The 23,478-nt window shown below is 30.8% G+C and overlaps 1 protein-coding gene across 2 annotated transcripts in view; it reads left to right on the top strand.

Moving 5' to 3' along the window:
• LOC106679886 (homeotic protein ultrabithorax) overlaps positions 1-23,478 on the top strand; it is a 453,404-nt gene that overhangs the window by 212,350 nt on the left and 217,576 nt on the right. Inside the window, exon 2 of one of the 2 annotated variants that reach the window (XM_067047190.1) lies at positions 472-516. The exons of the other annotated variant lie outside the window; for it this stretch is intronic. Within the exon in view, the coding sequence (XP_066903291.1) occupies positions 472-516 (45 nt within the window). The remainder of the gene's footprint in view (positions 1-471; positions 517-23,478) is intronic. 2 annotated transcript variants of the gene reach the window in all.

Below are 23,478 nucleotides of genomic sequence, written 5' to 3'. Positions count from 1 at the left end.
TTCGTCTGAGGATTTTATGGAGGTTATATTTGGAATGGGATCCCCTCCATTTTTCTTCGGGGGCAGTTGCTGGCCATCGGCCAAGATAATAAATACCCTTGATGAACATGGTAAAAATTGCCTGAGTGAGCCATGGCTGCCGGCCAGGCCACGTAAAGTCATGATAAATGGCGCATAATTACAAAAGTAAATGTGAAAATATTCCGCAGGAAAAATTTGTTTCTTATGGCCCAGATGAAATTAATTTTCAGTTTTCAGTTTTCATATTCCATGTTTCATTACGCTGTAATGTGAAATTTTCCATTGCCACTTAAATACTATATTTGCAGTTACAGATAACTATATATTTATTTATGAACAAAGAGCTAAAAGATTTATTTCGTTCATAACCATCTCTAATCTTTCATAAAAAGATTTATTTTAATATTGTTATCATTTATTCATCTAATGATAATTATTCAATTGTTACAGGTAAGTTCGAGCATGGCCTTGAAGACCGAGCTGTGGTGGAACCGGGTAATTATTTTAATGTTTTTTTTGTAGAATTTTCAGTTTAAATACATTCTAAGAATAAAGAAAATATTTAAACAATTATGAAACTGCAAAAAACGAGATTAAAATAAAATTTTAATATGATCAGAAATTAAATTTAAGTAGTGTTAAAAAGACTCTTTAACATTGCAAAAGAAAAAAGACGTAGATTTGGTTGGGGAGTCCAAATCTTGTGAGTAAAATTGAGTAACCGTTGAAATTGACATATAGCAATCGATTTTTAAACCAATCTATTCAAAAGTATAAATACTCAAAAATGTTTCAATTATTTTTCTACCTCGACACTCCATTTTTGCCCATTATATTTTACTTATGTTTTATTTTATTTTATAATGAGATGTAGATAGTTGACCGTAGATTAATGCTTGAAGAAGTTTGTCGGGGGTGCGGGCAGAAAAGAACAACATAAATAAACAAAACCATAAAATAAAATATATAAATATAAAATAAAATAAATAAATATGGTTTTGTTTATTTATGTTGTTCTTTTCTGACCGCACCCCCCGACAAACTTCCTCAAGTATTTTATTTTATGTTATAGTTCATTTTAGTCGGGGTGACAATATAGATTAGTTAAGTGAATAATTTAGATTTTTAGAGAACCCCTGAGAATGTAGAGTTTTTCAAGATATTTTATTAAATTATCTAAACAAAAATGAGATTAGTTACATTTTATTAATCTGATTATATTAATAATATCAATTAATAATTCATAATATAAACAATAAATAAAATTAATTTAATACGTTTACAACAATGGAAGATTTTTAAATATATGATTTGTTGGTTTTTAAAACAAACCGTAATAATTTATATTATTATTTACAATTGTTTATTTCATATTCATACAATTGTGGATTTCAGTTACCTTGGATATTATTTCGCTAATGTTGCCCTTGCATGGGTGCAACGATGAAGACAGTAACTTATAAAGTTTTATCAGATGGAATTAATGAGCGTAAACAGTTGCAGTGTTATGACGTGCTAAAGAGCTTCCCTGACGTGTTATTTGTTATTAACATAAGTTATATCCTTCGTCTCAATGGATAACCGGTTTTAATAATAAAAACAACTTTATAGAAATATCAACCGTGTTTCAATCATTTTATAATTAAATTATCAAAGCCCTCGAACTAAAGTATTAAAATTAATGGATTTTTTCTTTCGATTATCGGATTGTTTTATCATTATCAGAAATATATTGAAGATCGAAAATTAGTGTTCATAGGGAAAAAATTATTTTTTTTTTAAATTGAAGGTGTGAAATGACTGAAAAAAATCATAGAGAATCATTTTCGGAATCATACTATCCTGTTGTATTCCTAAATGAATTTTCAAGCAAATAAAAATAAATATTTCCCTTTAAATTAAAATGATTTAGATGAGATATTCATGTAAAAAAGACAAGTAAATCGGACTTTGTAGTGTCCATATTCAACAGATAACATCGCCTATATTATTAAAAAATCGGTTGATTCCAAAGTCCTCTCAATATGAAAATCATCTATAATACCACAACAAGGTTTAATTTGACACAATTTGCTGTTATATTGGTGTGGTTCTGTATTCGTATGAAGATATGTTATTCAGTTCTGAAGAAGCTTGAATTTGTCATATTTGTTGTTTACTCCGATTTCAGGGATTCAAGGATTTTATATTTTATTTCTTTGTAATATTCCATTAATGTACTGTATAAAAATCACGTAATAATCACTGAAATGAGAAATAATAATTTGAAAATTAAAAAGAAAAAAAAGGATGTGTAGATAATGAATCATTTAGCACCTATAAAGATTAGCAAGAGATTCTCATACCATTTCTTGCACCTGTAATTTTAATAGGAAAATAATTTAGATTTAAATTTTTTTTTACCGAAAGGTGCTAACCGACCCAAGAACAAGGCATTATACCAATGTTAGCACACAAACACCTGATTAAAGCAGGCACTAATTGGTGAAAGCCCTGACACTTCTGAAGTCGTGTACGGCACTTAGTGGCCTCTAGTAATTGCTAGTAAATGTCTAGGACAGGCTTTTTGCATTAGCCCTAAGATCCCGGAACGGCTGTAGTCTAAGACTAAACAGTCCCATACTAGCACTGACAGATTTATCTGCTTCCTAATTTTAGTCCCTCCCTCCCCCGCCCAACCTTCTGTACCCACTCCTGGGATCCCCTGACAGATATTCATCGTTAAGGAAGAGGGATGGCAAAACAGGACCCATAGTTTCTTTATATATTTACTCTGTCTATTAATAATGCCTTTATCTACCATTCAGGCTTGTTCCCCGTATCTCATATGCCTGGAGTTACTTTATTTTCGCTTTTTACTGAATTTAAGATCCCTGTTACGGTAGGTGTCCAGTTCCCACTATGGTTACCGACAAGGTAATTACTGCTCACAAATTTTACTTGGGATCTTGTACGTTGGAGTAATCCTTTGAAACTTTTAATGAAACTACTTGTTCTAATAATCAATATGATATCCACACATAGTACCAAAGTATAGGTAAATAATGGCGAGAATTAGAGAAACATATGAAACTCCAAAATAAGATTTTTCGTACTCCGACTCAAGTCTAACACAAATTATCAACCTTTTAACTCAATTTTGAAGTATAGCACAGTTGCTCAAAACCTCAAAACCCGCGAAATAATATTAGGAAAAGATGAAATTTTAACACAAATTAACTGCCACCCTTATGGTGACATTGTTGAGCAAAAATGTATCGAAATATAATATAATTTAATACTATGTTAAATTTAATTTAAATAGAATTGAAATTACTTCGACCCAAATAATAATTTTGTACCATTATTACAACTACAGTGCTTCCTGAAGTAATTGAAATTACTAATACAAATTTTAATTTCTTTTCCTAGTTTCAAATTACAGTAATTGTATTTTTCATTGTAATTACTTTTTGCCCAACTTTGAATTGAATTGTTCTGTACAGAAATCCGTAATTTAAACCAAACTTTCAGCCAATTTGATCCAGAGGGGACTGTTGGATTTATCCAAATCTATCAGGGGAAAATGTATATTATTTAATAATAGTTTTATTACAATTAACAAAGGTTATCCAATAAGCCTCAAGACTTCTTTATTAGTCATATCGCATGCACAACTTTTTGGCAAATCCTGTCATTCCATTATTAAGTATAATCTTAATTTTAGTTTTACTGCCTCAACATTAATTTATGAAACTTTACAGGCTACTTATACCCGAGTAAAATAAACTTGTATTTGTCCATGTAATATTTAATAAAAAATATCTATTATTAGCAAACACTGTACTTTACAAAATTGTTGTGATAAGTAAAGTACAATACTGTATTAATCACAAAGCCTTATAAGCATATGAGATGGTATTAGGCCACTATTAATTATTTTATAAAAAATCTGGTCTCAGAAGACATAATATGTTACTGGCATAATATACAAATAACTTACATAAAAGTATCTGGGCGTTTATTGAGTGATCAAACCTTTAATATGGAATATTATGGAAAGGTATAGAAGAAGCGAACCAGTAATTTATAAATATCTACTTGCAAAATTCATAATATTTATTGTAATGTCAGAATAATATTTATTCTATTAGCTCCGATTACATTTACTAGTTTAACTTTTTTTTTACTGTTAAAGTTAACAAACAAAAGGAGTTCCCATTTAGTTAAAGTTAGCCGCTGATAATAATGGTGGAATGAAAGTAATCCAAGCAAGTTATTGATTATTTATCATTTATTTATTATAATGGGTGTCTGGTTTATAATATATTCAGAAGAAAATTGTGATGAATAGAAGCACTTAACGGAACCGAAGACTGTGAAATTGAAGCATCGTTGAACGATTCGACTTGGAATACAAATAAGTATCAATAATTCTGTAGCTTAATAACAATTGATGTCCAATTTTAGAGGTTTTTGTTGTAATGTTGTCTGTAAAAGCTTTAACTTTTAGGTGTGACAAAAAATTCCAAAAGTTCGTACCTGTTACTTTTCAATATACCACAACATTTATCCATTCTGAAAACCTTCGTGTTTTTTTTCTTTAATGTTTCTTAAGCCTGGAGTTCAGACGCTGTTGCTCCAAGCTATAGAAATCAGAAAATGAGTGTTAGAGGTTGGACTTTAATTTTTGTTTTCACTTAAAGGGAAGTGCTAACAACTATAAGGACCAGGGTTCGAATCCAGTTTTTGAAGGTAATTATTTATTATGGTACTGTAGCCGTGATTCAAACTTGTGGGTTATGGAGCCCTCCTGGGTCTACGCAGCTTCTAGAGTTTCCACATTTAGGGAATAATCTGGCGTTGTTGCGTGATCATGGACAAATCACCTCCTTGTACAACCGTTGTTCAGGAAACAATGCTTCCTTACAAATTACTGAACACATAACTATCTATGGGTTATAGTTTTATCGATTTTTTTCTGTTAACACTTAATACAATTTTAAATGGTTACTTTTTTAAACACACTTTTTTTTTTCTTTTTTTTTTTAATGGACAAAACAAGACACCTACCCCGTCGAATAATGTTCCCTGGTGAAGTATCGGAACACAGGAGAGGAGCGGATTGGCCCGTGAGCGACCCCGAAGAGTAATCGCCTCGGATATTGTGGCGAGGAGATCCGTTCTCATTGGCTGGGATTTAGCAGCTGGACAATAAAACACCAGGATTGGACTCCACGTCCATCTTCATCCAGCCAATGGGCGGTCGTAAAGCAATCGCTTCTGCCCTGTCTATTAGTCCGCTTTATGACTTACTGGATCCCCTTTTGTTCTCATAACCGGATCCAGTGTCCTCTGGAAACCGGGATCACCGAATGAGAGGATGACAATACTAATTCAATGAAGCTTCGATAGTGCACTGATTATGTAAATAGGAAAAGAGTTATTTTGTGTATAACTGTTTTTGGTATTCTTTGGTACTTCTTTACCAGTACCAATATTTTTCAATTAAATACGCCAACTGATTTCCGTAATGATACCTTCACATGTATGATGATGATACTATGGCATTTGATACATCTATTTGACATAACAATCTATCGTATCATCTAATGTATTGATTTTCATTATTATTCTTTGAGTTGTGTGAATTATGAGTTCAAGATAAAAAAAACATGACATTATTTTAAAATTAAACTTATCTGAATATACTTAATAAATGAAGCGTTCGGATTGGGAAATTCTCAAAAATGGAATCCACAAGGACGAATCCCGTGTGTTTTATCCTGGTGCGTAGATTTTTTATGTTATATATTAGATTCTATAATTGAATTATTTTTCAAGAAATCTGAAACGATAATAACTTTGTGTTTATTACTTGTAATTATGGATTTACTAAATAATTGGCTTATAATCATTATATTACTATAATCGATCTCTAAAATATTCAAGGAAGTTTTTTTAGTCAACTTCCGAAATTGGATCAGTATTTCATCATTCAATAAGCTTATTTATTAGTTAGAAGATGAACCGACCGCCTAATTCCTTCCGAAAAAAAAATAGAATACAGGAATAGAACCAGTTACCCTATGTGAGAGTTTAATTTTTTTACTGATATTTTTATTCCGTTTATAAATTTAAACTTTGCCCCAATAACTCCCTTCAAGAAGAGGGAGTTACGAACCGGCCTAGCCATAACTCCTTGAACAACTGGAGGCCATGTGCTGCTCGCTTCCTCCAGCGGTCGATGAGTTTGTTATAAGATTTCCTGAGGAAGTATAAACTTGGTGTAAAGAATTTTGAACAGGCGTTCGAGTACGAAGTTGAGTGAAACAAAGTAGGAAAATAGGAATATAAAGTGGTTTGGAGGTTTTTTATGGATCGTTGTACCTCGTCGTGGCGAAGGGGTGGTTTTTAGAGGGGTGTTTTCGGGGTGGTCCAACTTGGCTATTTCAAGCGCCATATTGACTTTGAGAGATTTATGTTCGGCCGTTATTAGATAATGCCTCCGCTGGGAAAACTTTCTCTAGCATCTCTGCTAAATTTTCAGAGAAACTTGGAACATTTTGAAGTAAATGTTAATTTTAATCTTTACAAAACGGTCTTTGAAATTATTTATGATTGAGTTTGGCAAAATGCTGAAGTGAGGCATAATCTAGTTGTAGTATTTGTACCTAGGGTATTATCTGAGCATACTCCACTAATCATCATTTGGTAAATAATGGATATCTGTTCTATTCAGCTGTCAACATTTATCGTGTGATAACTATCAAATCACTTGTCACTTCGAACTACTTGTTACGTCAATTGATTTATTATGTAGATATGGAATGGAAATGAGCCAAATAATGCAAAAATTGTTCCATAAGTTTTTTCTGCATTATTTTTATCATTGTCAATTATTTACGCCATATCCTGGATCTGTTTTAAAAAATGTGATTACATTATTTTCTCCTATATTTTACTAATTATCATTATTTTACAAAAAATGAAATATGTGTTAAAACAATTTAAAGTGAGTTTAAATATGTCCATACTATATGATTAAAGGCTAGTTAATTTTTAATCGAATAAATAAATTAAAATTGAGCCTCCATCACACTATCAGAACACTCCTCTCTCCTTCCTCCTCACCATTTATAGGTTAAATAAATTTAACTACGTTCCTATAAAATTGTATTATTTTCTAATTCACAGAAATTATTTTATATTAAAATTTCTTGTAATAAAATTTATTTTCATTATTAGGTGCTGAGACCACCTTTTTGACTCTTGTTGTTTATCCTAAACCTGAATAATTAAAAAAAGACAGAAAAAATTGTTATTAACACAAATTTACAAAATTCGAAGGAATGGTATGTAATTGTGGGACATCGTTTATGAATTTCAGTTTGCATCAGTTTTGTATACAGACTTGGTTCAATATTTAACTGGAAAAAATGACTCCTCTTAAAATTTCAAATAATGAGAAAAATTAATTAATATTAAGAACATTGAATGAATCGGACAAGAAAGGTGGTCAACCTCGTGTGACCATTGGCCATTAAAATTGTTATTTTTAATTTTCTATGGCTTAGGTCTCTCCTTCTGTATAAAAAGTTAGAATTTACAAAACTATTATCCTTTTTAGTATTTTTTATGGATGCAAAACGTGGCCTCTTACACTAAGGAAAGAACAGCACTTAAGATTTTTTGAAAATAAAGTATTTTTTTAAACATCCCAGATCTGATCCATTAATTTGTAATTAATTACAATACACCGTTAATGTAGATTTATTTTCGAGATTTATATGCCAATCATTGGCAGCAGTCCTAAGATCGGATAAAGTAACATATCCCAATTTTTTCGCCAGATTTTATTTTTCAGAATCTTAGGAATCAATACGAATCTTGGACCAAATTTGTTTTTTCAGGAACTATTTAGAGAGGACGGAAGAAATACTATAAACCATAATTTTAAAGTTTTCTATGGAGCATAAAACAAATAACCAATATCAGCCATTTCATGTCCTTTATTATCCTCCATAGATGATACAATGAATTTCATTATATTTTATTTTTTATTTTTTTAACCATTAACTATAAATAGTGCAGCATCCCAAAAATTGCGGGTACATTAAGCTCAGGACCGGTCGCTATGTTTTCATTCACAGCATCCAGGAACAGTAACTAAATTATATATCACTTATTTGTCCAATTAGAACTAATACTCGGCGGGAGTTGGAAGGCGGGAACATATTTCAGGCGGGGGCGGGAGAAGAGGTGCGGTAAGACAGGAGGGCACCCATTACTTCCGCCGGAAGAGCCCCTCGGTAAATCTAGGAGGTCGTGGGGGAATTATATAATTAAAACTTGATAACAAATTTCCTCGGCAGGGCGCAGCAGCTGCGCCTCCCCCCTTGGCAGACTTGGTTTATTAAAGCTCGCCTCTCCGTCCAAGGTCTTTGTCTAAGACAATAGCTCCTGGTTCATCAAGACTTCCTCAAGATCCTTTGTGTATCTCTTGTCTTCGGCGATACGTACTATCTTTAATCACTTGTTTTGCATATCTAACCTAGTCAAACGTCGGGAGTGTTGTATGAATTTCCTAAAGAGCTTCCGAGCATTTCTCAACCTTCTAATACATCGCAGCTATATTATTGGATAATATTACGATAACTTTGACTCAAAATGTATAAAGTTCATATTCATCGTATAAGAAAATATGTTTATTTCGACACTACTGCCTCGACAAAATATGATGTTATACAATAACATCGTTGCTTAGCCTGAATAGTGGCACATCTAAAATAAAAAAAAAAATAAAAATATTTTCACTTGTATTTGACGTATTTTATAGATTATAGCGTAGATAATAGTTACTTCTTAACAATTTTACTAACTTTGAGCCAGTGCGTAGAGGGGAAAATCTCTGCCTATGGCAATATCTTTGGAACACGTCCATTTCAAAATAAAACCGAAACGTTTTTTGTCAAATGTGCCATAGTTCAAACAGAACAGAGATATTTAAACTAAAGTTAGTTTCTAAATATATATTTTTTCAATGTTATAATTTTTATTTTATACCATTATTATTAAAATATCATCTTAACATGTTCAAAGTCATACTTTAAATAATTGTATGCAACATGATTTTATGGGACCATTTTTTAAACATTCATTCGTTTTCGGAATAAAGAAGAAAAATAAAAAATTGTTTTGAATTACATAAAATAAAATTATAAATATAAAATCAGCTCATATAACAGTGTATTAATATGAAGTTAAATTCAGTGAATAGAGGAAATTTTTTAGAAGAAAAATTTTTTTTTGGTCCTATATCACTTTTGAAATATTTGCTTAAAACGAGAAGAGGAAAGTTTAAGATATAAAAAGCAATATTTGAAACTTGAAAACGGCGTGAACTGTGGTAGTCTCCTCCCTCTGTGGTAACCTTACTTATCCGATTTTTGAAACAGACAATTATAGCGAGTAGGTTGGTCATACAACATATGGTTCGACAGGTGAGATCATAACACAAAAGAGGCAATCCTCCCGAACTGACCCGCCCCACTAAGACCCTCAGTGAGCGACGGTCTTATATCACTATTAAAATATTTTCTTAAAACGGGAAAAGGAAAGTTTAATCTAGTTAAATTCATTTCATGTATTATATATGTATGATGTACTCATTTTATTTTAATGAAGGATACGAAAAAAAATCCCAAAAGCTTCAAACTATCTAATTTATATAATAAGAATCGGGAGTCTTAAGAAAAAAATATGAATGGATGCGACAATTAATTTTACCAATACAAGAAGTACAATAAAAAAACATCCAGAATTTGAAAAGCAAACAAGGAAATCCTGGCATGAATGAGTTCAAAAGAACTGTAAATCAGAACATGACAATTACTTCAAATATTCTGTTCTAATCTCTTGTTTTCTATCCATGCACCAGTGCTTTGTCCAATTTATCATTTCCCTAACTGCCAACAGTTAAATTATCCTTTCATAATGCATTGTGATCGAAGTATATTTACAATACGTGTTGTCTAAGATAATAACAGTCAATTATTAAAGCAATAAATACACTAATGGTAATACTGGATATAGTAGTCTCCGATAGAAAAAAAAAACTTGATGTAATACGATCATTTCCCTTCGTTCCCCGGACTTGTCTGGACTTACAATTTGCATGGAATAAATTTTAATAACATTAATATTTTCTTTACTGTTGCTATTGAAATATTTAATAAAATATTATTACAAAACACTTCTTCTACCCAAAATTATTTAGTGATGACAATTCTCTCGTATTTCAAGTTAAGCTTTTACATTATTATTTATTTAAAATCGTCCAAAACTTTTTAAATTTGCTGAAATTCCGGACATCTCAGGAATTAAAATATAAAGAAAACTGTGTTGCGTTGCTACTAAGACCGTGGAATTACAAACTAGCTGTACCTCCCGATGCGCATTTTGATTGAAGTAGTTGTTTCGTAACTAATTTAGTTTTAATTTATTTCACCTGTTGATTCATTTAATAAATACAATAAAGGCTTAGAGAACTCAAAGGTTCGATGGCAATACTTATCAATCGTTCTCTACACACTTCTATCTATCATTCTAACAAAAAATATATTATTAAAATAAAAAATATATGCATATATAAACTTTTAATATATGATATAAGAATATATATATGTATATTTTTTTAAATTTAAATGACCCATCATGCATTTCTGCTTCCCTAAGACACAATACTAAGCCCTGGTACATTAAGATGTTCTACAGCAAAACAACGGTTTAAATTAACAACAGGTTAAAATGTATTAATCCAAAGACCAAATAATATAATTGTTTATCTTACTTTAAATATATAATCTTTTCACTTTCTCGAGACTAGTTATTATTTTTTTAAATAATAATATACAATCTATATTTCTTTATAAGTCCAACGTTTCGGCCAATTCGGCCATCCTCAAGAACAATTTTAATTACAAATTTAGAACCACACCAATTTTAAAAAAACTTTATGCAGGCTATTATGCTTAGGTCAATAATTTCAGTTAAAACCCTATCTTGTCAATTCTTCATATTAACATTAAAACTTTTCACACTAGTATATTTTATATTGTTGTGATAAAGTATAAAGTATCGAATAAGCACACAACTTTATTGTTTATTATACACAGACAGAGTAATTGTTATTAAATTATATTCACCCTTAACCTATACATTTCAAATGATCATTCTAGGTACATTAAGTTAATCTAATAATTTTTGGTGGTTATTAAAAATAGTTGTATCCAACTGTAAAAAACAACGTTTTTTTTTTTTACTGGTTTAAACATTCTTAAATATATACATAGCAGTGTCTCATGTGACAATAAATATATTTTTTTATTTTGAGTTTGAAATGTCCCATAGATTGTACCGTATCCTGCAGTTAATTTTAGTAGCTTAGGAAAATATGTAGGAAGACCTCAGTAAAGATAGTGATCGTAATTACTGTACTCTCTCTGAAATAAGCATAATTCGTTTTTTTTTTTTTTGTGAGATATGGCTGTATTCAATCAAGGAAAGCAGCCAATAAGAACGGTGGATTAATCCGAAAAATAACAATATGATGGTCTATTGAACACAAACAATTTAAATGTGATGAAATTAAAATAAACAACATATCAGTGGTTCCACAGTCATCGAATCTGGGTATACCGAATGGTATAACAAATGGGTTCTAGTTTTTTCTTTAATGTTTTAATAGAATATTATTTATCACTATTTTATTGTGTAATATTACATTCTGTCTAATATTTACTGACAATGGTGGTAGGAATCAAATAGCGAATTTTACAGAGTTATAAATTAGATTATAACAAAACAAAAAATGGGGGGATACGTTAAGATTAATACACCGTCAAATGAATAATTCAGTTACAGGTTTAAACAAATTTTAAAATATTTTATATATTAAATTAAAATCGATTTGAGGTATTTCTTGCATTTGTTCTAAATGCCTATTGATTATCAATAAATAAAATGGTTAATACAATATTCAAATAATTTTGTTATATTTTCTTTTTTGAAGGTGTTTATAGATGCATGGTTGCGTGTAAAAAGAAGAAAACAACAAGAGAAACAAGACAGGTAGTGTTGCCAACATTGAGTAAACCAACCCCGATAAACACAAAACCCCCTCGCGAACAGGGAACTGTGTACTAGTGCCATTTAGAGAGGAGGTCGGGAATACAAAGGGCTTTTTATTAAAACGAGTGCAAAAACACGGCACACCTAGCGCCCTCTGCAGGGGTGGTTATTAACATGGAGGAAAAAACAGGTGATGCGAGGCCCTTGGGGAACTCTCCCTGTACAGCGGTGAACACTCATTTTTTACTTTTAAAAACATGTTCGTTTAATTAAGGGTATCTCGCTACTTTCATCTAGGCATGCTTATGAGTGATGTATCACTTGCATTAAATTTTTTTTTCTAACTTTTTTATAATACATTTTAGGGTCAATTGTTGGAAATGTCAGTCTTCATGTTTACTACAAAAATTTTAGACTTATTGCATAATTAATGATTGAGTAGATAAAGTGACACTAAATATAAACATATTGTACATAGATTTGTTCTTTACTAATTTATTATTATTAATTTTATTTATCCTTTCACGACCTTTATTTCACCTCAACTTACTTCTTTATTTTCTGTCTTTTAGTGTGTTAAATTTTTGTTTTCTCATATCTACCTTTCTATTTTAGCGTCTCTTGTACATTTTTAACTTTATAATTGTTTTCATTATTTATTATTATCATTTTTTTTTTTATATTAATACTATTTTATTTCTTCTTCTTTTTTATTTGTATACAATTTTCTTTTCGCTTATTTTTACACAATTTTAATCCTACCTTAATTTACCTTTTTATATCTTATTATCGTACATTGTCAAAATGTTCTTAGTTGTCTCTGTATCCTTTTAGCCCTGATGAAGCTCTACAAAGTGGGACGAAACGTCGGGAAAAAAATAGTTGTTAACTACTTTTGCTTCTCTTTTGACCGCAACCCTAACTATCTTCTTCATAATTTCAAAGCTATTTCAAGTTAAAAGTTAATATTAACGGATATAGAAATATAAACGAATATCTTTTCTTTTCAAAACGTTTTATTTTATCATAAAGCCAATCGAACGAATACCTCTGAATAATATTCTCCCTTCCTCAAATATTTAATATCCCAACAATTTTGATCGGAATATCCAGCTTTGTATGATCAAATATTTCAATTTACTCATCTCTTAAAGATTTTTTTTATTTTCGCTTAGATAATTGTTGCGGAGCCACCTCACAACTACACACATTAAACACATTACAAACCTACACAATAAACACATTACAATTATTTACATTTTTAATCAAACAAAATATTGTGTCTGAAACTCCAAGTTTCTTAACTTTAGAGATTTTAATCCCGTTTTCCTAGTTTAAACTAGGTTCTCTAAACTCATCTTTCCCAAATTATTGGATTTTCAAATTAGTGGAAGGAGGATAGTGACCTGAGAATAAATAAAGTTAAGAAAATTGTCACCAATAAATAATGTTTAATTTATCTAAGAACCAAACGTTTTGTGAGATTAATTAAAAAAATATATTGCAATACCTCAATTAAAAGATATGTAGTTTAAAAATGTTTTAAAATATGTATATATCTCTGTTTTTTTTTTTTTCCATATTGCAAAAATATTATAGATTTCGATTTAATATTATTTTTTAAATTGTGGAGGGTAGAATCTAAAAATAATTCCTTTAAATTTAACAGTTGCCATTTCCCGCTGATGGTCTCGAGCTGTAATATCGTTGTAAGAATTCAATGCAACAATTTAATACAAACGATCCGTAAATGCAAATACAAAAATACAAAACATCACATTTCAATACATTAACTATGATAATCATGTACATTTTATTTTTTTAATTCTAGTTAGTAATGTTTTATTAATACATTGTAAACAATTACAATTACGAATAAAAAGTGTAAAGTTGATAAAACTGGAACAAAAGATATACTTGTTGAAGTACATCACCATATCAAAGTATGACTGACAGATGCTGTACTGCCCTAACCAAAAACAAACACCAATTCCATCTCCCACCCTCCCAGGACGGTAAATTAGCAGGCAACAATTACCGTGGGGCTAGGACCTGGAAACTTGGTCGCTCCAGTAAATTGGGTTCAGGGAAGTTGGTGGCTCCCACTTGTCATAAAGGAGCACGGAGCCTAATTAACTCTATTGCTGCCTTTATGGAAGGGTATCTCCGTGTTGTATAGGGCCTTGTATTGGTACAACTCCACCCGCTTATCTGTCTTGGGAGTTGTATTTTCAGTGTTGTGTTCGATCGAATAGTTGGTTTCGAACTTTTGGTACAGTTCTACAGTAACAGTCCAAAGCTGTACAATTAATATACGATAGTCCTAGTAAAAATATTCAAAGGTAATTATAGTACTATAAGTTATTATATATTAATTATAATAGTTTTCATAAATTATAATATTTTAAAAATAAAGTAATTCCTAGAAGATAAAAAAGTACACTCCTTTTAAACTAAGTAATTAAAAAATGTTGTTATTTTACCAATTCGACGAATACAATTTCATAAAAAAGGAGGTAGAAATAATTAGAATTTAGTTTTTAAAAAAATCAACCATTATGCAGGAATATTCGAAGTTATAGTACAATATTTATTTGTGGACAAATAGTTCAAAATAAAATGATTTTATCACTAAACAAAAATAAAATAAAATATTTGATGTTCAATTATATAATTATGTATATGACCTCCATGGTTACCTTATAGTATTATGTCGATAGTCCCTTCATTTTTTAAGGTTATATATTCCAAAAACTGCAAATTTTAAGACCTTAATTGGCTTGTTATAAATGCATCAAGGCTAGCTCAGAATTCCTCCTTAAATAAAAAAATTAATTTGGTGGATCATATTATTTTAAATAAATTAAAATAAAAATAAAATTAAAGGTATTATTAGTGTTTCTTCTTGTTGCGTTTGTGGTCAAGTTTAAAAAAAAAAAATTAAAATCTGTAGTGCTACAATTCATAAAGGGTCAGGGTTCAATACTTTGTAAGGAAGTTCTGTTACTAGACTAACGGTTGTGCAAGGAGGTGATTTGGTCAGAATCTCGCTCGACCGCCAGATTTTTACCGAATTTATAAGGCTGGGTTGACCCCAGAAGGGCTCCGGAACCCACAGGTTTGACTCATGGCTACAATTTTCTGCCCACCCGGATTCGAACCCCGTGGTTAAGTTACCTAGCGAAAATAAAAACATCCGTTTCATATCTCAAGAATGAATTTCAAAACTAACATCTTGTAGGATTCAATCAACGATCCGTACGACCTCAGGAACTGAAAAGTAACAATACATAGACCTAGAAATCGTAGAATACCATGGTTCGACTTTACCACATAATGGTTGTTATAAATTCAGTTTTTGTTCACATGTAAATTTTATATTCATTATTACCATCTTTACCTATTAAATTATTTCCTTACTGTTACGTTTAAGTGCTTCATGTGGATAACATGATTGTAAAATGACCCATTTAGCAAAATACTGTTTACAAATAAGAAATCTATTTGCAAAGTCATAGTAATGCTTTGAAAATCAGTAATGTTTCCGGTTTCAGTTTATGTCAATCACTTAAGGAAGGTAAAATAGTACTCACCTCATGTCACAATACTGTACCGATGCATTACGCAGGAACAATGAGTCGTCGGGGTACGGTACTCCCACATAACGGTCCGGAGTCACCCCTAGGTGTGCCCGAACTTTCACCCAGCGGGGGATGAGTTTTTTACCTCCGGCATCCCCGTAACGGGACAACCCTCGTCTCCGGTAAAAAGAATAAAGAACGGAATGAAAGGGCAGCCCGGCTAACTTTCCAATTCCGGGGCCTTCCAAAAAAGTACCACTTTCTAATTTCTGCGTGCCCTCTCTGATATAGGAGGCGGGGGACAAACAAAGTGGCCCTGTTCGGGAACTCTTTTCAATATAAGGGATGTTAGGGCTCGGTAAAAAAACAAACTCCGCTACGCTTTCTACAAATTAAAAAAGAGAGGAATTGGGTCAGGGAAGTCAGGTACTGTTATATCGAGGGAGAAGAAAGGAATTGAAGAAGATCGCTGAAAAAAAGAAACGTTGTTAATGGAATGTTTATGTACAGTTACTTCAAATGTATGTATAACCTAAAATATTAGTTTAGAATACTGGCAATTTGTACGTACTCCACCAAGAGGAACTTGAGATTCAAACTAGTATCTCATTTCATAAGAGGATACCGAACACCTATGTTATTAATTAATGATAATGGATCATAGGTGATGAGATTAGAGCCAAAAGAAAAAAAAACTGAAACACAGGAAGGAAACCTTAATGAACATAAACGAGAAGAAGAAAGTGAAGATATGAATTGTTTTTATTGCTGACTTCATTAACATAAATAAATAAAAATAATTTAAGTTTGATAAATTTATTCTTAAATGTTGTTCCTTTTATTGTGATTCTATACTTTATAATGGCTCTTTAGATCTCATATATAAAAATAATTTTTTTTTTTTATTGAATATTAATTCGATTAAATGTTTTTAGATTCTATCTATTTCAAGAATGCAGATGTCTGCTTTTAGCTCTTATGAAATTATATCTAGAAGTAAATGGTCGTGATGAAATAAATATGTAATATTTTCCATATACGTATATACTGCTTTTCTAAAGATTCTTGCTATGCTTAATTAATAAGAAATAGACTTTTTTTTTTTTTTAAACCATCGATATTTGTTTACTTATTTTGATTATTTACGTTAACAAATTATTAACGGTTATTATAATATTATTAGCAACATTAAGCTCTTATATAGTCTTCTTCTCAGTTTATTGTTTTTAGGAAAAAAAAATCAGATAAATTGAAATAATAAATAAAAACATCAATGACATAAGAAATTTCTTTAATTTTATGATTAATTTAATTTACAACGAGCCCAAGATATTGCTAATATAAATTGTATCATTCAAGATATATTTTCTTAAGACCTAATAACATAACATAAATATGTGCTTACTATCACGAAAATAATAATTAAAAAGTTGAAAAGAGTGTCAACTAAATTAAATTTTCTTTCTTTTTTGTTCAATATTTCTTTAAAACACAATTTTTTTTTTATACTCTTTTAGGTTTGAAGTAACATTTTATTTTTCAGACTAATATTGTACATTCATTTAATATTATAATTAAAACATTGAATAAATTCGATCAGAGCAAGGTATTATCGAGTAATAATATATTTCTCGCTTCTTTCTCACCAAGACACAACCCTCCCCATTTGCGGGGCGTGATACCGAGCCCGCCCGCCGGCCTGCGATACGGCTGTTTGCAGACAGTAAACAGGGGGCTTGGACCGTACTCAAAGCCCTATGTACACACATTTGTGTACGCTTGTGTAATTATCGATACCGTACTATGGGTGTTTTGTGGGTTTGCTCTTGGCAATGTTTGATATCGCTGCCGCTAAGCTGTGAGGAACCTGCAGGCATTACCCCTATAAAACAATATGGATAAAGCAATTGGATAGAGGCACAATATATTCTCATCTTTGAGTGCAATTACACTGTATCTGGATTATTGAAGGGTCGGATTTATGAGAGAATATTTTATGATTAGGGGAAATCTTGTTTGCCTTACCCTCCTGTTGTGATTAATAATAAAATATGAGCCAATGGTTCAAGATAGCAATTTTTTGCTTTGAGAGAAATGAATAAATCCTTATTGATAGAGGCAATTGGTTTTATTCATATAAATTCAGAGCCACTTTTGAATATTCTATACCCAATTATATGTATTCTTTAAATAAACAAGTATTTCTTTTAAATATTATTTTTTATAAAATACTGGGCCTGAGGGTAGTAAATAATTTTATATAGTACATAATTTCAAGGGAACGTCAAAATCATTAATACATCTTCTTAACACATTATTTTTCCCTTCCGAGCTAAGTGTCAGTTCACATCATACTACAACAGAAATGAGAGATATAGCAAGATCAGAAAAAAATTTTAAAAGTACGTTTAAGGAAAAGTATTGAAGTGAAATAAATTTGCCAAATCACAGACACTAAAATTTAATAATCAAATAAAATTAAATATGTTTATAAAATATGAAGAAGATGGTTGTATAAAATGAAATCGAACTCAAAAAGTTAAAAAAAAATGAACCAGTGAAGAATAGTTCTTCTTCATAAAAAAACAAAATAATAATAAATGAATAAAATAAAATAAAAATAATAAGGATATATATGTAATATATATAACCTGAAATATCAATGGTTAGGGAATTTATTTGCATGGTTTTTGTTGAGTTTGTGTTTTTGTTGTCTCTCATTTGATATTTGTAAGTGAATAGGAAATTTGCATACAAATAAGAGACTTTTTTCCACCGGGCTCTTGCACTAGTATGCTGTGAAGGTAGAGTTCGGTTCAAACAGTTCTATAACGTAAATTATTACTTAAGACTTAATTATTAAAATTTATATGTTACCACCACTATGAAAATAAAAAAAATAATTTAGTTATATATGAATAAAATATGTCTGAAATATATTTTTTATTTAAACAATGATATACATGTGTATTGCTATTTTTTCATTATATATTTGTATATGTATTCCTCTTTGACACGTTCAGTCGAAATTTATGATACCTCTTTCGGTATCCACCTACACTTTGCAGGCCAGTGCATTAGCGCATTTGAGAGCTGACTTATTCCTGTTGATTGCAGTATCATTGTGGAAGATATTCCCAGAAACAATTTATTCCATTCTTATCAGTCCATTACCATTATTATTCCTCTTCCTAATTGTTCCATCTTATTTATTCAGTTGCAATACTTGCATTATTTGCAGTCATGTTAGCCGAAAAATTTATTCTACATTATTAAATAAATCTAAAAAATTCATTTTTCTTTTATTTTTTTCAATGTTTCAATATAAAATTCAAACCCATTGAAAACAAAAAAAAAAAAACAGGGCGAACACTTGTTTCACGAGAGGACCAGAAAAATCGCCACCCCATATATGACGGTTCTAACACGGGGATGTTTTTTTTCAACAAAGCCAGCCATAAATTCGATGCCTGTGTTACAATTTTAATCTCACCCCTTTCGGTTTTGATCCTGCTTGTACAATATCAGCTGCTGCCCCTGCCATATTGTGTTATCCTGTTTTCATCAATTTAATAAATAATAAAAATATTGTTCTTTGGGGATCCATATTTCAGCAAGGGATTCGTTGTAGTTGGAAATGGAAAACGGTGTACTGCTTTGTGAATCTCTTTCACAAAATTGAAATGTAAAGGATATAAACTTAAATGTTTCCTAATTACTGAGATTTAAAGAATTATTTGTTTAATTTTTTTTCAGCTAAAATAATCAATTCCAATTTAATCAAACAATGAAATTTAAATATTCGCATGATTATCATTATCAAGAGTTACACTCTTAAGTATTATTTTTTTACCACTGTTAATCTCGTAGTAAGTCCTGTTTCCTATTTTGGTATACTTTTCTTTTGCCTACAAATTTACGTGATTGACAGTCTTTTTCAGGTTTGCTTCATTTTGAACGACTTTAACGACTTTACGACTTTAACGATTCATTTAACGTTAACATCTTTTTTTTTCAAAATCATTTTCTTCTTGGCTTATGAAGCATTTTTTGAATAACTACATTAGCTAGAACACAAATGTATTTTGCTCCTAAAGTATAAATGAGTTATAAAAAGAGTTTTTCTTCTTATTTCAATTTTCCTAGCTTTGAGTTTCACACTCTTTACATTTCATACTTTTTATGTTATTTAACTCCTTACCTTTACTTTTATTTTATACTTTCAATTCCATATCAGCTATTTCGTATCGACAGTCTTACGTTTCCTGTCTACCGTTTATATTTCAATCGCCCACTCTAGCGATAACTTGTCAGTTCCTACAAATCAATCCGTTTTAGCAATGACCCCAAGTTTCTTCTTCGTATTTCGTATTTCTTCATTTCACATTCTCCATATTTTTTCTTCTCCCTTGGTACTTTTTAAAATATTGTTATTACATACATAATGAAATATAACAAAAAAGTTTTTTAATTTTACTCATCTTTATAACTTTCTTGCTCATCGTATCATACATACTGTTATTCATATATAAGTCACTTTCCCATTGTATCATATATTTAATTTTCTTTCACATTGTTCAATATGTTTATTCAAATTGTTTTTTCAGTTGTTTTGACTCTACTTATATATCCTATCTTATACATATCTTCTTTCTTATATAATATTATATTTCATCTTTCACTGTTATCAATCTGCGACTGTCTAATTCCATGGTTATCAATCAACCATTTTGTACTATTCAATATAATATTTTGTATAATTTTTTGTTTTATAGCCCTGAGGAAAACTCGAGTTTCAGTTGGAAACGTGGGATAATTTAATATAATTATATGAATAAATAATTTTTTGTTTATTTATGTTGTTTATTTGCTGACCGCACAATCCCCCCCCCCACCATCTTCTCCAATTTTTTTTTCCCCTTTTCGATTCAGTTATTAGAGTTGACAATACTTAGGCAAGGTATAATACAAATGACGGTGTAGGATTCCCAGTCAGTCAAGACTAATGGTTTCCGCCATGCTCTGAATTTGGTTCCTCTCAACATCCAGCATCTCCAAAAGTTACTAATTGTAAGATGGTTCCTTTAATTCTAAAGTAAAGTAAATCTTTGCAGAAAATCGTCTTTAGCCAAATTCCTCTGTATACTTTTCCTATAAGTAAGAAATACATTTTGAATAAATGTCCTCTTTCTTTGCCTGTATCTTACACACAAGTAACAGTTATTGTAAAATAGCTTAATATTCATGACTGTATTTTTCTTGTGAAAGGTCAAATTTTCAAGACTGTTAATAATGAAATGTAGCAAAATTACATTTTTTAAAATAATATTATTTAACACTATAAAACCACTATTTGATATATTCCGGTTGGAACGCTCCCCATGATTGCCTGTTAGCTAGGGATCAAATCATATTCTTCCCTATAACTAACCGAGGAAATGTCGGCTCAACTACGGCGGCAGATGTGGATGGAAATGCAGTTATCGCTTTTGCATCAGACGTCGTTAGCATTGACGTTGAGCAACTGCCTTATGCTAAACCGAAACGCCTTTACGAAAATGCACTATTGGAAATTGGCGTTTCCTCCCTCCTCCGTTTCCCTGGATTAGCTAATTGTGCAAAGGGTTCCTGGGATTTGCATCCGGTGTTGGCCCTATGCAGATCGATAGTTTTATTTATTTCTCCCCCCTTTTTTTTTCTATACCCCCAACAATCAAATTTACTGTATCGGTTCTCTCTCTACTTTTGCTGATTGAACGAGGCCGTTTATTCGTAACTTTATGAGGTAGTTTCTCAAACGCCGTTAGCAACTTAAAAGATTGGGTGTGCGTTTTGGGTTGATTTGGTGATTCAGTCGTTGATGTATTCATTGAGTTAAACAATTATTTTCCCTTCGTGGATTTATACTGTTCACTGCCCTTAGAATGCAATAAACGATATTCAGTATTAAGTGATTTCTTTTTGTAGTTCACTGAGGGTGAAATTATTACTGGTGTAAGTAATATTGTGATTGCAATTCATTTAGATTTTTATGATTAATTCTTTATCAATTTAGATGGTTCGAAGGAATTCCACGCATCTCTTGAAGCTTGTTAGATCTGTGAAAAATGCAATGGAAAATATTATTACTATTGTTGTTGGTTTGTAACATAACCAGTGGAGAGACCTAAGTTAACAATAATTTACTATATTAAAAAAAAAAAAAATAGTGATTTATCTTCTTTCCAATTTAATCAATGTATGAAATATGTAAAAACATTTCGGAAATTAGAAAGATACATAACGTTTTGCTTATCCTTTTCTTTGAACTACGTTGAAAGTTTGAGAAGATATAAATCAAAATAAGGAAGTCCTCCACATAAGTGGTTCTTAATCATTGGAAAAAAATATATATCTATTGTTTCCAGTTATTGTTCTAAATTAATTCCTGGATTGAACAGAACAAATTTCATGCTCTTCTAATCACTGGACTTTTTTTAAGTAGATTGGTGATGTAAAAGGTTTCGGTTAGTGAGATCATCTAAATACATTCATTTTAAGAAATTTTTTTTCTAAATTTTAATATTCAAACAGAAATATCGTAAATAATTACCAATATAAATTGGTTCTGGAGCGAATATACAGTTGATACATTTTTTTAGTCTCATCCCGATTCTAAGATAACTATTCCCAAACTCTACAAATATACTTTCTTTTTTTATTATGCATTTGTTTATCATGGCTTCGTAATAAACAAATAAGATATCTGAATTGACGTCCAATTAATATAAAAAATACTAATAAATCTCGCTAGTGAGAAAATACAAAAGCAACAGCTATCATAAAGGCAGTAGTATAACCGATATTCAGTTTATACAAAAGTATCAAAGAATGGCATGCAAAAGAAAACGAGGGGGTTAGAACTACTTAACGCATTATTTATCCAAAAGAGCCAATGGTAATGGGAAGAGTCGTTTGCGTTTCAGAATAAATACAAAGAAAAAAAAAACGAAAAAAGAGTTGGCGAAAGTACCTAAATAAATGGAAATCCCTTTTCCGCTTTTCCCTTTTTTTCTCTGGGACGAGGGAGGAAAAGAAGTTATTTCATGCAATTCAAAGTAGGGATGGGGAGTAAATCTGCCTTAGGCCTACCGGGTCTGTGGCGTTGCAGTCTGTGTTGCAGCTCTGCCATTGGGTGTCTCAAGTCCGAGTTTATTTTTGATCATTCTTGCTTATACATTATTTTTCGGACGTATGATTATTTTGGATTAGTAGTATATTTAATGGATTTAGTGAACATAAGATATACATTTTTAATAAAAACTCCATCACTAAGTTCGTATTTCCAACCAAATTTCGATTGGAAACCCATAATTATAACTTAATTAATTTTCAATCCTTCAGTTTAATTTAGAGGAGCTGTGAATGGGCTTAAAATCTTCAAAACATTGGGGGACAAGACAATTTTTTTTTACAAAACCTATTACCACTTTGATGGTATTATTTTGCCTATGAAACAGCCCTATCAAGCGAGACGCATATTATTAGATTAAAAGAGTGCCCAGATGTAGTAGGAGGATTATATATATATATATATATATATATAAGTTACAGTCAGCTGGTACTTCGATGTCAGCTGACTGAGTAGATCAGCTGATCATGTGTATATATAAAGATGTGCGGAACCCAATAAAGGTTAGTATGTTACAGCAGTTCAAACGTGTTACATCTTATTCCTTCTTCTCTCTTTTGACATTTGACTTTCGCCGATACTTAACTGGTGCCG

This window comes from Halyomorpha halys, unplaced genomic scaffold (genome assembly GCF_000696795.3).
Source record: "Halyomorpha halys isolate HHAL.00 unplaced genomic scaffold, Hhal_1.1 Scaffold15.1, whole genome shotgun sequence".
Classification (NCBI taxonomy): domain Eukaryota; kingdom Metazoa; phylum Arthropoda; class Insecta; order Hemiptera; family Pentatomidae; genus Halyomorpha; species Halyomorpha halys.
The sequence above is the reverse complement of the archived record's forward strand: the minus strand, read 5'-3'. Positions and strand labels throughout refer to the sequence as shown.